Below are 16,039 nucleotides of genomic sequence, written 5' to 3' on the forward strand. Positions count from 1 at the left end.
TGGCTGGAAAAAGACACTCAGGTCTGCACAGTGTTCCAAGAGCACCTTTTGCAGTACATACATATAAACTGGGAAAAATGAGGCTCAAACAAGGTCAAAGTGGATTTGTCAGGGCACCTGTTAGGAACACCTGGTGTTGAACTCAGGTTTTGACCAATCTCATGCCAACTTTACTCTGTGTTCACATGTAAAGAAAGTGAAGAAACTAATGCAATGGATCTATGAGGATTAGCCAACTGCGTTGTGACTAGCAAGACCAGATTTCAAGTTCTCCTTCAGTCTTAAAGCTCACTGGGTGACCTTGGGCCAGTCCCCATCACTCAGCCTAACCTACCTTGCAGGGCTGTTGCAAGGACAGAACTGGGGCAGGAGGAGAACCCAAAGGTGGGGAACTTCAAGCCTATGTTGCTGGGTAGGAAAGCTGAAAAGGCTAATATATTTCACATCTGGCAACCAATGTGCCCCTTTGGTTTCAGATTGCACCTGAGTACCGTAGATGAGTCTGAAAAGCCTGGGACACAAATTTTCACAGCCCTCTAGCACCTATGGTGGCTCATTTACCAGATGTAATGTATTTAGTGTTAACTCTGGAAGTGTATGCTTGATTCTGACCCAACTAAGCCTTCTAGAGCAAAATATACATCAGGATTCTACCGTAGGGGTGCATGCACGTGCAGCAATTATAAAAGAAAAAAGAAAAAGAAAAAAGCAGAGGAATCTGTGAGATTTATATGTTGGCAGGCCTGGATATTCTGCCAGTCTCGCAGGCTTTGACTCAAGCTTTACAAACAGGACTTTTGGCCTGATGCCCTGCAGCTTGACATAGTTTTCGCCTGTTTCATTTCCTTCCTGTAGCGTAAAAACAGAAAGTTCACCCAGTTGTTTGGTCTTTGTTATGTTCAGGTTACAGATCAGAATAATGGAGTTCCCTCAATACCCTGATGCCATGACATCATATAAGGAGGTGGCTATATCCCGAGTTCATGATACAATGACAAGGTCACAAGACTCACCGAGCATCAGACCTGATTGTTTTTTCGGTGAAACGGGTCTGAGGCAACAAGCGCTCATCTCTCTCTCATTAGTTTTAGCTGGGCACATGTGACTACATCTGATCTGCAGGGTTTTACACAACAGACACCTCTCTCTAATCCTGGTATTTCTCATCTTTATTAGGGGGTGGCATAACTGAGATTGTGCAGTTAGGTTGTCCCATAGACATGTGTGCATAAGTCTTTGTTAACACCAGTGCTGGAATAAGCAGTAAAACAACAGCTGCATTAGGGTCAGCCAAGATGTTACTAAGTTGTGAGCTAGAACTCCTCATCAGGCTCAACACTGAGCAAAAAATGTGACCAGACAGCAGTGTCTCCAGCAATGTGATCCTGCAAAGGGAACTGGATCCAGACAGAGTGGGGACACACCTTAATGATGTGCAATGGTATCACAGAGCATCCTAGCACTATTGTTGCGATGAAGACAGAAGTTTAAAGGCTAGGCCTGCAACGGAAGCTTTATTGAACAGAGAGCTGTATCCAGAAAGGCAAGGAGCTGCGTGCGAAGAACAGCTTCCCTGCCATGAACCTGCTCCATCCGTTCCATCCAACCAACCGTTTTTTAAATGAAAAAGCTATAATTATTAATGTTCACAAAACAGGAAAAAAGACAAACAAGAAGGAAAGGAATATGGAAAGGGGAGAGTTGCTGCTGTTGCTTTTTTGTATCTTTTGTTTTGTTGCAATTTATGTGGAAGTTGTTCTGTTTGGTTTTGTATTTTAAATGCTTAATTTATTGTTTCAGTCTTCTTTTGTTGTGTCGCAGTTATGTATTTTTGCATGCTGTAAGCCGCTCTGCAAATTGTAGCTCGGTGGGGGGAACTTTCTAGCTTAAAGTCTCAATGACAACAGAGAATTGTTGAATAAATAAAAGCAAAGTACGCTCTGGTTTTCTCTGGTTTCTGCTCAACTCACCAAATGTTTTCACGTCAAGCGGGTGACCTCTAGTGGACAAATTGGCAAAAAATAAAATTTGCAAAACTGGTAGCAGAAGTATCAGGGTCACGAAGGAATATAAGAACTGTAAATAGACTTATCATTGGTGGGAAGAGCCCCATTCGTCCTAATAAACTAGCTCAGGAAACTAGGAAGTATATAATCATCATTGTATGCTGTCCATCTGACTCGTCAACAGTAATAGCTAGAGAGCTAAAACGGCATGCTGAGATTCCTGCGTTGCAGGGGGGTTGGACTAGATGACCCTTGGAGTCTCTTCCAACTCTACAATTCTAAGTTGTTAGAGGAATCAAGAGTTATAGAATGCAGTCTCTAATTTTATCGGGAGAAGTTGTTTGTTGTTTTAACAGTTGTTTACCCCAAATGTATCCTCCGTACCATGAAAAACAAAACATAATTTTTTAAAAAAGAGTTACTGTATTGGAATGCTGCATTTAATGTCTTCCTGTTCGGGCTGTTTTGTCCATCAATTTAACAAACGTCTAAATTTCGAGATCTGGTTTCGGTGGATTCCAATGTTTTTTGTTTTAAAAAATATCTCATCCTATATCTTCATGATTTACGTGCAAAAAAACCCCGAGCAGTTAAGCTAAAATCATTAAGGATTACATAAATAAAAACAGCCCCACTAAAGTCAGCATAGATTTTAAAAAACCGGCAATATATAAACCCACTTAGCTTCTTCCAATCCACCCTGTCCTCTTCGCCGCGCCTGCGCAGTAGTGTTTCCCTTCGCCCGCTCGTCGGCTTTGCCACTCGTTTTCTCCTCCACCCCTCCTGCACATTCCCGCGCCGGCGCCCCTACCCCTTCGCCTTTCCCGCGCCCCTCCTCGCCGCCCGCGCGCCTGCGCCCTTATCTCCTCCCGTCGCGCCTGCGCCGTGCTGCCTCGGCTTTCACTCACCCTCTCCCCATGCGTGCGCCGCTGCCCTTTGGCTTCCGAGCTCTTTCCCCCCTCAAACCACCCACCTCGCGCGCGCATGCGTCGGGGCCCGAGCGCCCTCCGCCCGTCGCGCACGCGCCTTGCCTTCGTTCCGTCCTCCCTCTCTCCCCACCCCCGCCCCACTTGTCGCTCCCCCCGCTTCCCTCTCTCTCTCTCTCTCTCTCTCCCGGCGTCCGGGGCTGGCGTTGGGGGCGGACTCTGGTCCCCGCTTCCGGTGTGGTGTCATGGTGGCTCGTAGGCTGTGATGGCTGAGGAGGAGGAGGGGAGCTGAGAGCGCGGCGGCGGCGGCGGCCGGATCGAGCCGAGGGGGAAGAAGGGGCGGGGGCGTCGAGACCCTCCTCCTCCTCCTCCCCCGCCTGGCAGGGCGGCGGGACATGGCGGCCCACAAGCCGGTGGAGTGGGTGCAGGCCGTGGTCAGCCGCTTCGACGAGCAGGTAACGGCCCTGTGGGCTGCAGGATATGTGGCGGCGTAGGATGGGGGGGGGCCTTTTGGGGAAGGACTGGAAGGCCCTTTCGTGGGGGGGGGAGAAACCCGTAGGAGCGAGGGGCGAATGCATACATAATTATATATATGTGTATGTCTTTTCTGAGGGGGCCCGTTTCCCTCACGACTTCAGAGCCGAAGTGTCGTCGGATCCTAGAATTGTAGAGTTGGAAGGGGCCCCCCAGGGTCCTCTAGTCCAACCCCCTGCTATGCAGGAATCTGGACTAAAGCATCCCTTGACAGATGGCTGCTTAGAAACCTCCAAGGAAGGAGAGCCCACAACCTCTTGATGGAGGATTCCTCTGCTCTTTTCAAAGGATGCTGTGGTTTTTTTGGGTGGGTGTGAGGGGGTGGGTGGGAAGACAAAGCTTCCTGGGGAAAAGATTGAGGAATTGGGGTGCCATGCAAGGGAAAAAAGGTGTGCACGTTTTCCTCACTTTCTCTGGTCTTCTTCAAGGAGAGGGGATGGGGACCCTTTAGGGATGTGCTAGTGCCTTTAGTCAGTGTGTGTATGTTTAGCATCCTTGCAGATCTCCCAAACGATACACACCCAAACTGATTAAAGGCGGCGGGGAGCAGAGTCCCATCTCTCTCTATACAAGAACATAAAGAGTGTGGAGCATACACATTTGTGGTGGGCATGAATCCATCTTTCCACTCCCCCCCATCATGTTTGCACTGGAATTGTATATATCAGGCATCTCCAAACTGCGTCCCTCCCGATGTTTTGGCCTACAATTCCCATGATGCCTAGCTAACAGGACCAGTGGTCAGGGATGGTGGGAATTGCAGTCCAAAACATCTGGAGGGCCGAAGTTTGGGGATGCCTGGTATATATGGTTGTTGCTTACTGTGGTCTTGGGGTCTTTGAAGGATGAGAGTTGGTGTTGACCATTTAGGAACTCTACCCACACCCTGCTTTGAGTTGAGCAGATGATGCGCTAAAGCTCATTACTAGTGGGGTGAGCCCACTTTTCCCTCTTCCCCACCAAAGATGCACTGGAGTTGTGTGTTGTTCTTTTGAGTAACAGCTGTAGTAGGGCATCCTGGAGGTGAGTTGAAGAGCAGTAGCTGATCTAGTTGGGTGTCACTTTATCAGTGGTACCGAGAAACAGCTGTTGTTATGCCTTTGCATTTTATCTTTAGGTTTGCAATAAAATACACTTATGGCGCCTCAAATACTTAAAACATTTGTTGTGGCAGAAGCTTTCGTGGTCTAGATAGAGGTGGCTGTGTATATGACAAAAATGGGCTGTGGTCCTTGAAAGCTTCTGTCACAATAAACCTGCCAGTTTGCAAGGTACCAGAGTACTTTTTGTCAGTCTTGTGGGATGGAGTTTACTGGCCCCTTCTAAAGATGTGCTGGATTCCTTTTCTTTGTAAATGGCACAGGATAGAATCATAGAGTTGGAAGGGACACTGAGGATCACCTAGTCCTTCCCCCTGTCATGCAGGAACATGCAGCTGTCCCTTAAGGACATCGAATCTGCAACATTATCAGCACCAACTGAGCTGGATGCTGGCAACTGTACCAATTGAGTTCTACTCTATGAGGGCTGGATGTGTGTGTTTAAGTTGAGAGAGAACTGGAAAACGAGTCTTCCTTGAATGGAATAAAGAAGTAGCTGGATGCAATCCAGCTTATTCCTCTTAAAGGAAGAAAGTTGTGGGTTATCCAGATATTTTTCCCAAAAAAATTGTGATTTGCATAGGATAATTTGCATTAGGAAACTTTCAGTATCAAAGGTTTATCCAGTTTAACATTTTTATTTTACCTGTATTTAGTAAAGAAGGCTAAATAAACTTACAAAATGGAACATTTTCCACTGAAAAATATAGCACTGGAAAACTCTGCACCCCACATTGCTGTGGATGTGGGGAGCCTGTTGTGATATTGTAGTGTGATATTGTAGTATTGTTAGTGAATCGTTGAGGAACTGCCCCTTCCAGGGTTCTTTCAAGAGAAAAAATGTAGAAGAAATTGGGCTCAATCTTTGAGTTTTGGGAAGGTATGATTCTGGGATTTGTAAAAGTTGGGGTCTTTGAGGGAAAAAGGAGGGGAAGCAGTTTGGCTCATTGGAACTTTTCTCTTACTGGATGTGGGAACTGGGAGCCCTGTGGAATGAAGGATGCAGCAATAGATGTAGTCAGACTTCATCCTTGTTCCATGTGAAAGGGGGTGCTTATGTATGAAAAATGGGGCACAGATGGTTTGCAGTAGGATTGAAAGTAGGTGGACATCCTATAGATCAATGAAGGGGTCTTCTGGGCCCAGTGAAGACCCAGTTATGCAGCATGGGAATAGGGGGTACCACTGTGAGTGGGTGCACCACTCACATCAGCTGAAGTTTTTGAACAAATTGGGACTTGCTGCTTGTGAGTTGAACTTGGAAGGAGGGAAATAAGGGGATACACTAACTTGAGATAATTATGGAACTGCCCTTCTGAGTGTCCTACTGGATCCATTTTAAAGCAAACCATTGAAAGAGAGCTTTGTTTTGTGACATTCTGGGCAGAAGAGTCCTGCTGGATCAGGCCAAAAGACCCATCTTGTCAACTATCCTGTTGGCCAGACAGGTGCCTCTTGGAAGTCCCTAAGCAATCATGAGCACAGTAGGTTTCCCCCTACTCAAAATTCTCAGCAGCTGGTATTCAGAGGCATACTGCTTCTAATCCTAGGCAGCACATCATAACTAGTGTACGTAGTCTTATCCTCCATGAATCTGTCTAATCCTCTTTTGAAGCAGTTCTAGTTGGAGGCTGAAATATACTCGGAGTCGAGAGTGAATTTCATGCTCTTTATTCAGCTCATATTCATCAAGGAGAAGAAGAGAAGACGAATGGCTCTTTTCCCAAAACCATCTGCTTATATACATTATTTACACAATGGGCCTTGCGTGATTGGCTACTTCAGGGCTACACCTGTGGGCCAATTATATTGTGGATTGACTTCTGCCTGCAGCCTGATTGGCTGCTCCTACAGGCCAATCAGGTAGCAGATTCACTTCTGCCAGCCGCCTGATTGGCTGCTCCAGCAGGCCAATCAGGTTGCGGATTCACTTCCACCTGGAGTTGGATTGGGTAGCTCCCGCTGATTCTGAATCCTATTGTTCTAGGATTCAGCTCAGTACATAACAGAGGCCATCACTTCATCTTGCGGCATTGAATTCCATAGGTTAACTGTCTTCCCCTTGGTCTGTCCTGAATTTTCCAATATTCAGCATCTAGCATTTTGAGAGAGAGAAAAACCCTCTATGTCCACTTTCTCCACACAGTTCATAATTTTACACACCTCTATCACATTGTTGTTACTTATTCCCTTTTTTACTAATCCAAAGGATCAAACGTTGTTGTCTTTTCTCATAGGAGAGCTGTTCTATCTCCCTGATAATTAAGTGAACCTTCTCCCGCTCTGCTGTGTTCTTTTTGAGCAGCAGCAAACAACCAGAGCTATACACATCACACCATAGATTTGTATTGTGGCATTACAATATTGGCAGTTTTATTTTAACTTCCTTTCCTAATGAATCTCTAACATGAAGTTCACATTTTTACCAGTTTCTGTACACAATATCAGCATTTTCCTTGAGCTGCCCACTACAACCCTAAGGATACAACAATTGGTCAGTGCCAGTTCTGGCCCCATAATTTTGCCCCATCATGCATCACTTTTCACTTGCTTCCATTCAGCTAGATGGGTATTAAAATGGTAGACTTCATCCTTGTTCCATGTGAAAGGGGGCAGTAATGTATGGGAAATGGGGCATACTGCTTGGGTGAAATACCATAAGATTTGTCATTTTCCTTGTGGAATTGAGCTGGCTAACGCAATATAGGAGTTATGGACGTAAACTGTTCAAACACTTTCCCATAGCTGCTATGTTATCTTTAAAGAAAGAGATATTGAGGGAATTATTTCCTACTTTGGAAGAATGACACTTTCTAATGATGAGCTAATTTCTCATGCAAGTAAATTCCCCCAAAATTATTTTATTTATTTAAGGCATTTGCTAGCTACTCCTCAGCCAAAGCTCTCAAAGTGATCTACAAAAGATGTGATTTCCCTTGCAAACAGAAGTTGTTGGAAATTACTGTCCTAGTAGGATCTTTCACTTCATCCTACATTGCTTTTTTGGAAGTAAATTCAGTTGCTTTTTAAATGGGACTTTCTGGGCTATTGCTGTGGACAGAAGGAGATTATCAAACTTATAAAATTTGGCTCCCCCCCCCATTGGCATATGTCATGTTTCTAGCTAGACTGCACCACCAAATTATTGTGAGATGTATTGTTTTTGCTTGGTGTGTATTTATATTATAAAGTGCCCTGTGATCCTCGGATGAAGGACAATATAGAAATGTAATGAAACAAATAAATTAAAAAATATAAAAGCAAGTTTTAAGTTGCACTGGAACCCTAACCCAAAGGTGGGTTAAAAAAGAAATCTTCAGAGGATGGAGCCCCTCACAAACATCTACAGGGAGAGGGAGTTGAAAAGGCGAGGGGTCACTGCTGTAAAGGCCCTGTTGTGTTCCTGACAAGCCTGATCATCTAGGAGAGAGAGGTACTGATAAACAGGCAGAAATTGGCAACAGTCCTTGGTTTTTCCTTCATAGCTGCTTAGTGGTTGCTCATCTGGGAAGTACTCTTGAGTTGCAGCTTTTTAAAAACACACACATAAACCTTTGTCATATATACCGTACTCTGAAATGAAGTGTCCAGTATGCAAGTTTGGATTATGGTTCCTGGGAGCCACCTCTCTCCTTTCCAAAATACTGTAAAGAAATCTGAATCTGGTGAAGAGGTAATAGAATTTTCAGATCCTGGCATTCCATCTCATATGTGGCTTACACACTGGCTCTTCTTGCGAGGTAAACTTTATGCTCTCATGTTTTCCCAGTTAGGTATGCAAATATCCAATATTCGGAATTCTCTAATCAGTGTAACTGGGACTAAGTGCTCACCAAATTTTAGTTTTAAGCTGGCTTGTGGCTTGAGTATTGGGGGGGGGGTTTACACTTCTTTGCTCCCTTCCGTTTTAAAGAGATTTACAAAAGCATCCTTTGGGACTATTTCAGTAACCATTGTGTTGTGGGGCTAGGTAAATTCCAGGTTCTTTGGAAGTTCTTTAACATTTTGGGTGTACACTCCTCCCTTTCTAGGAAGAGTAGTAGAAATGTCCCCCTTCATTTAAAAAACTAAGTAGATAAGCATTTCTTGGTGACAAGTTTCCTCAAGGAAAGTCAGAATAAGCATGGTATAAAGTTACGTAATATATACAGGTGAACTAATTTTCATGGGTCTCGAACCTTGGGAACTACTCTGACCGAGACTTAGCAGTCTGGTGAGAAGCATTTTTATTCTTATCCGTCTGTCTGGCTTCATGGAGAAAGTGGACCAGTAGACAGAAATTAGGCTGCAACTCCATATATTTCAGTCCAACATGTATGCTCTTGTCTCGCGGAATAGCAGCTGTGGGAATTAAATTTTAGCAGAGGAGTACATTGAGAGTGGCTGAAACTTATCCAGTGCACTACTAACTTTGCAACTGGTGATAATACCAGTAGTAGATGCTGATAAAGGAAGTGGTTCCTCACAGCGATTCAGCTGGAGGTCTTCAGTGTTCAGAGGTTTTAATAGAAAGCAAAGGAAAGCAATTTCATTACGTTTTTGCTGATTAACCACCCACCCCTGCTTCGTGTGAAATACTTTTTTTTTTGTAAGTGCACTTTTTGTCTGTTGTGTGCTGCTTCCATCAAAAAGCTGTTGGCTTTGATCAAAAGTAAAACTTCCTCAAAGTGGGGTTTTCTGCAAGGTTTTGTTCAACAATTGAGACCAACTGACTGGTAAATGACGCATGAGGGAAATGATTGGTCTGTGACCTTTTGAAGAATTTATGGATGCAGCTTAAAACAAAGTGTCTAGTGTTCACGGAGCAGGATTAATATCTTGGATTTGTGGAGTCATTTCAAGTCTTATCTGTGCTGCTGTTGGGACTTCCGAACTTTTGAGTTTTAACTGATACAGTTCAGAGAGAAGCTAAACATTGGTAGAAACACATTTTGCCAAATACCTTTGCAGTAGGTTACAAAAGACAGGTAGTGAAATGCATCTCAGAGTTACTCTTTGATTATAATGTCAATGATGAAGTGCATTTTACAATAGCCAGTTCCAGCATGGGATATCTCAGGCCACAGCTGCTGCATTTGGACCATGGTATAGCATGACAGAAGTGATCCACAGCAAGCCTTGGGCTCATGCGCTCCCCCACCCCCGCATCTCCTCTGGCGCAACCATGAGGAGGAGCTCAGAGGCTTTCGCTTCCATTTTTGTTTATAATGTCATCTGATGAGGTTAATGCGAACTATGCTTGCTGGTTGGAAACAAGCCAGTTCCAAACTGGTGGCGAAGGCAAGCCCCATTTGCTAAGGAATAACGGGGAGCACATTGTAAGGCTCCCAGCTGTTCCTTTCCAGCTCCATCTTGAACTCAGCCCTGTTTGTATTGGCTGTGGTCTTTGGAACCTAGCAAGGTGGATCGCATCAGCACTACCACCATTTTCGTTTTCTTTGGTCTCCTCTCCCCCTCCCCCAGTCATAAGTAGGCAGGAAACGGGGAGAAAATGAATTGCTTTATTCAACAAGTTTATAGCATAAATTACTAAAACGAGTTCCCGTGGTGAACTCAGAGCAGCTTAGCTATGGTTCCCAGGTGGTCTCCCATCCAGGCAACTGTCAGGATCAAATCTGATTAGCTTCCCCATAAGAACTGCTTCATGTTCTTTCAAATTGTTCTCAGGGTGGAGGGGAGGAGAAAGATAGGCATGGATAGTGAAAGAAAGGAAGGAAGAGCGCAGTTAGTTTTTTTCAGGGTGGGTGGGGCTCAGGGTACACCTAGGGTCTGAGAAAGTTGAACATACGTGTTGTGGACAATCTCACATGGCTGGGGCGTGTCCCAGTCACAGAGGCTCGTGGTGCTTTTGCTATGGCAGGTTAAAATTAAGGTCCTGCTAGTAAACACAACTTATTTTAGAAGGCCATGCTTTAATTGTACATGCTGTATAAATATGTCAGAAGTTCTTTCCAATGACTAGAAGTAATTGAACAGTAAAGCACACTTAGGCTGCATACATACACACTATAATAATAATAATAATAATAATAATAATAATAATAATAATAATAATATTTATACCCCACCCATCTGGCTGGGTTTCCCCAGCCACTCTGGGCGGCTTCCAACTATACTTTTAAAGCATGTCCCCCCCCTTCAAAGAATTCTGGGCATTGTAGTTTGCCCTCACAGAGTTACGATTCCCAGCAACTCTTAACAAACTACAGTGCCCATAATTCTATGAGGGGGAAACTGTGTTACAAATGTGCTTTAAAGGTATGGAATGTACGCAGCCTTAGACTGCAATCTTATACTGGCAGTGTAGGGAACCTTTGGTCATCCAGATGTTGCTGAACTACAACTCTCATCAAGCCTGGGTGTGGTGGACCATGCTTGCTGAGGCTGATAGGAGATGGAGCTCAGCAACATCTGGAGGGCCAAAACTCCTCCACACCTGTCATACACACTTAATTGGGCGTACATCCCATTGAACTCAGGGTGGCTTAGTTCTGAGTAGAAATGCATAGGATTGCACCATCCATATGCTTTAAATCAGGCATCCCCAAACTTCGGCCCTCCAGATGTTTTGGACTACAATTCCCATCTTCCCCAACCAATGGTCCTGTGAGCTAGGGATCATGGGAGTTGTAGGCCAAAACATCTGGAGCGCCGCAGTGGCTTAGTTCTGAATAGAACTGCATAGGATTGTACCATCCATATGCTTTAAATCAGGCACCCCCAAACTTCGGCCCTCCAGATGTTTTGGACTACAACCAATGGTTATGTTAGCTAGGGATGGTTCTGTTAACTAGGGATGGTTCTGTTAGCTTCCCCAACCAATGGTTCTGTTAGCTAGGGATCATGGGAATTGTAGGCCAAAACATCTGGAGGGCCGCAGTTTGAGGATGCCTGCTTTAAATGCTACAGTCAAATTTTTTTAGTGGAAAGCAGTTTATTTGAATACTTGTAAATATTATAATAGTGATTTAGCACTATGTGAATGAGGCTGACCTCTCCTCTGATTTGCTCTCTCTCCTCTCAAGAGGGCAAGTTTGCACATTCTTTTTGCAATATTTTTGCGCAAACTTGCCCTCTTGAGAGGAGAGAGAGCAAATATATTGGGATATGATTCATACGGAAATTCAAAAGTTAATAAAAACATCTTTTCCAAAAAAAGTAGAATCCTACCTTTTGGGCATCCTGGGTAGTGATGTACCACAAGATAGAACCAATATTTTTCTATATGCGACAACAGCCGCCAGAGTGTTGATTGCTAAATATTGGAAAGGTACCCTTGTACCAACAAAAGGAGAATGGGTAAATAAACTGTGTGAGTATTTGGAGTTGGCGAAACTCACAGATATAATACGACAAAAACCAAAGAACAGGATAAAAAAACAATGGGAATGTCTAAATGATTATTTTAAAAAAAACAGACAAGGGGACAAAAACATGGCTATGTTTGGAATAACCCTGTAAGGATAAATATTGTATATAAACTATAACTGTTAGATAGGTACAAAGGTAAGATGTTTATTAAAATATGTTCGACAGGAGAACGAAAATGTAACAAGAAATACTGTGCCGAAAGCGGTGGAAGTATTATGCCCTTGAGATGATTTCTCTCAAGTGGACCTTTAAATAAATCTTTTCTTTCCTTCTTTCTTTTCTTCCTTTTCCTTTGCTCTTACTTTCTTTGCCCACTACCTTTCCCTCTTCTACCTTTACCCTGTCCCGTCCCTGCTTTCTCGGTCTTTTTTCTTTTCTCCATCCTTTGTTCATATGTCTACTTCCTCCTCCCCCCTTGGTCCTATGCCCTTCTCCTCACCCACACCCCACTCCCTTCTCTTTCTCTCTTACCCTTTCTTTCCCTTTTCGATACCTTATAATTTTGATACGTGTAAAATACAACTGAATGTTCTTGGATTGGTTCGAAGATGTTGTGTAATGTTTTAACAAATTCTTAAATAAAATCTTTAAAAAAAAAAAAAGAGGGCAAGTTTGGACCTTTTAGTTAAAGCATATTAAAAGCTTCTGAGCATCTCCTCCTGCTACTGCAGTAGGAGGAGAGGAAAGTGAGAGAGCATGCAAGCCCAGGAGAAATTTAGGCTCATTCATGGTCAAGTGTTGTATCTGAACCTGAACATTCACATACACTTCCCATGCTTGTTAAAATGGGGGTGGTGGGGAAGAGCTGAAAACTGGCACCATGTTGGTTTTTGGCATACCCAAAGAGCTCTGCATGAAAAGTTAAAGAAAAAAGCCTTCAGTGTAATACACTGGAGCTCTGGAAGTTTTCTTCTAAGTGAATGCTTACTGTTTTTCTTTCTCCCCCTCACCTGCAGCTTCCAATCAAAGCTAGTCAACAGAATACCCACACTAAAGTCAGCACGGAACATAACAAGGAATGTCTCATCAATATTTCAAAGTACAAGTTTTCCTTGGTTATCAGTGGCCTCACCAATATATTAAAAAATGTTAACAATATGGTAAGTGCTATTCTCTTGCCTTTAAGAGGCTTATTGTAGGTGGGGAAAGCAGGAGATGAAGGAACCATAGGTTAGGAAGGGAATATGTGTGTTTGCTTGCCCAGTTACCAGTGGATATTGGATGCCAGTGGTTCCGTTGGTACTTGATAAACATATTGATTTCTTATATGCAATGCTGCTGATTAAAAATGCTCCCCTCCATAGTTGGAAATAGCAAGCTTCTTTAAAACAAGATCAAACCAGGTAAGTCCTGTTTTGTGTGTAACCAGGACAAATGATGTTGGCCCAGTTTGGACAATTGCAGCTGCCCTTATGAAGCCAAGATCTGCACAGACATGGGAACCCTTTGCATGAGCTGTGGTTAAAACAGGAAGCCTCTAACTAGCCATGCATTCCCATTACATTTGGAACAAACCAGGTTTTTAGACCATGGTCTGAAATTGACTATTTTAGGTAATTCTGAAACTTGTGACCATAGTTTCCAGTATGGACAAAACAGGAAATTGTGGTTAATTAGAGACATCCTGATTCAATTGCAGATTGCAGTGGCTTTTTTTTGGGGGGGGGGGGGTAAAAAGCCAAGCACGGCCATTGTTTGCTATTGTCTATGTGAAGGGGCAAGCTATGGCACACATTAAGTGGTTTAGTGAACATGGTGAGGCCTGAATAACAGGATGCCATTTATCTTCCCATGTTCAGTCTTGTATCTGTTGGGAGTTAGCCCTTTCTCTCATCAGAACTATAGCTCAAAGTTTTAACATCATGCAACTTCCCTGCCACCCACCCACTGTCTAGTCCTGAGGGATATGCCCTTTAATTTTAACATTATTGATGCTCTCTGGCGTTGACCATGCTTGCTGGGGCTGATAGGAGATGTAGTTCAGCAACATCTGGAGGGCCAGATGTTTCACTAGGGAACTGATGCCTCCTCGTTTTATCTCTCTTTTGAATGTTGTGGGTTTGACTGGTTTGCATACCCCAAAGTCCAAGTTCTGTTCCCAAGGTAATCTGAATCCTGTGTTTGGAATAAAACCTGTATGCATAGGGTTTTCATGTGCTTTAGGATGGTTTTACAGAGAACATGACTGACTGGGTCAGGAGAGGAAAGGGAATGAGGAAGGTATAGAGAATACCTGCGTTTAAACTGTGAAGCCCTGTTTGATTTCTTCCACAAATGTAGCTCTCCACCTTCCCCCCACCCAGTGAGGGGAAGTAGAAGCACAGTGGATAAGGGCTTTCTGGTCCTGGCATCCCCTGCCTTGCGGGGGGGGGGGGGCTACAATATTTTTTGCTAACCACATCTCTCCTGATTATTTGTTTATTATATTTGCTGACTTGGTGCATATTTTTATTTTCTAGTACAGGTAGTGACCATTTTGGGTGGGGGTTCTGTTCCTTGCCCCTGCATGTGCACCCTGTCCCCCACATTCTGCCCTCTTCCAGGTCCAAAATCACCCACGCATCAGTTGGACATGCACAAAATGGTCGCTGCCTGAATACAAATACTATTTGTCAATTTTGGGGTTGTATTTTCTGGTTCTAAGTTTGCAACTGTCCAGCGACCTTGGTTGATGGGTGGTATAGAAATGTCTCGATTGAATAAATTAACCTCAAGGGCTCCAGATCTTGCTGAAGTTTTCAAGAAACAAAATAATTTTCTGGTCTCCTGATGCTCATCTGGGAAACATTGCACTGTATCCAGCTAATTTATTCTCATAGTAGGCCCACTGAAATTTATAGGCCTACGTTAGTCATGCACATTAATTTAAATGGGTCTACTCAGAGTAGGGGGATGCGGGTGGCACTGTGGGTTAAACCACAGAGCCTAGGGCTTGCCGATCAGAAGGTCAGCGGTTCGAATCCCCGCGCCGGGGTGAGTTCCCGTTGCTCGGTCCCAGCTCCTGCCAACCTAGCAGTTTGAAAGCACGTCAAAGTGCAAGTAGATAAATAGGTACCGCTACAGCAGGAAGGTCAACGGCGTTTCTGTGTGCTGCTCTGGTTCGCCAGAAGCAGCTTTGTCATGCTGGCCACATGACCTGGAAGCTGCCAATAACACGAGATGAGCGGCACAACCCCAGTCGGTCATGACTTGACCTAATGGCCAGGGGTCCCTTTACCTTTACCCTGAGTAGGACTAACACTGAATGCAACATGTTGGGTGGTATTCAGCTAATTTTTACTCAGAGTAGACCCACTGAATTCAATGGCCATGACTAAGTTAGACCTATTAATTTCAGTGGGTCTACTTAACTGAATACCACCCACTGTGTGGGATGATGGGAAGCAAATACATTTTTGTAATGAGACCTTAATTGGTTTCCTGTGTTCTACCTCCCCCACCCCAGAGAATATTTGGAGAAGCTGCTGAAAAGAACTTGTATCTTTCTCAGCTGATTATATTGGATACACTGGAAAAATGTCTTGCTGGGGTGAGTAGCCTGCTTAACAACTAGTTGCCGTTGCATATTAATTCTACATAGACAATCTAACTGTGAAGATGTGTGAAATGTCTGTCTTCTGAAATAGTCATGTTCTTCCTGATAATATGTCAGATTTGTAAAAAGTCACTCGCCTGTTATGCTTGAGAAGTGGTCTCCAAATGCACTTGAACTATGGTGCGTTTTAACTTCTTTATACCAAATAAATTTAATTAAAATAATATAGAAGTGACTTCCAAGCAATCAAGGATTATTTTTTTGTAAACGGATGGTTTCATACTGTTTCAGTGCTACAAACAACTGTCTACTCTAGAAAATGTAGACAAGTGGGCTAATAGCATTTTCGTGGCAGCAATTTGCAGGGTGGAGAGCCAAGTGCTGCAGCTGATTGCTGACGTTTGTTTGCCTTTTTGCCGAATGCATCAGGAAATGGATGCAACTTTCTTTGTAACTAATTCCTGAATGCGTGTGCTTTTTTTTTTTTAAAAAAAATGTGACTAATTCTGGAAAGGAAAATTAGGTTGGACTTGAAAAGCAAACTTGAAGATTTTGGTATCTTTGGCT

At 43.7% G+C, this 16,039-nt stretch overlaps 1 protein-coding gene across 3 annotated transcripts in view; it reads left to right on the forward strand.

Moving 5' to 3' along the window:
- Nucleotides 1-2,997: 2,997 nt before the first annotated feature.
- Nucleotides 2,998-16,039, forward strand: part of NF1 (neurofibromin 1) — a 166,871-nt gene continuing 153,829 nt past the window's right edge. For all 3 annotated transcript variants that reach the window (XM_035139244.3, XM_035139245.3, XM_035139246.3), the window contains exons 1-3: nucleotides 2,998-3,387; nucleotides 12,894-13,037; nucleotides 15,383-15,466. In XM_035139244.3, the coding sequence (XP_034995135.1) occupies nucleotides 3,328-3,387; nucleotides 12,894-13,037; nucleotides 15,383-15,466 (288 nt within the window). In that variant the 5' untranslated portion in view covers nucleotides 2,998-3,327. The remainder of the gene's footprint in view (nucleotides 3,388-12,893; nucleotides 13,038-15,382; nucleotides 15,467-16,039) is intronic.

This window comes from Zootoca vivipara, chromosome 14 (assembly GCF_965207765.1).
Source record: "Zootoca vivipara chromosome 14, rZooViv2.hap1.1, whole genome shotgun sequence".
Lineage (NCBI taxonomy): Eukaryota > Metazoa > Chordata > Lepidosauria > Squamata > Lacertidae > Zootoca > Zootoca vivipara.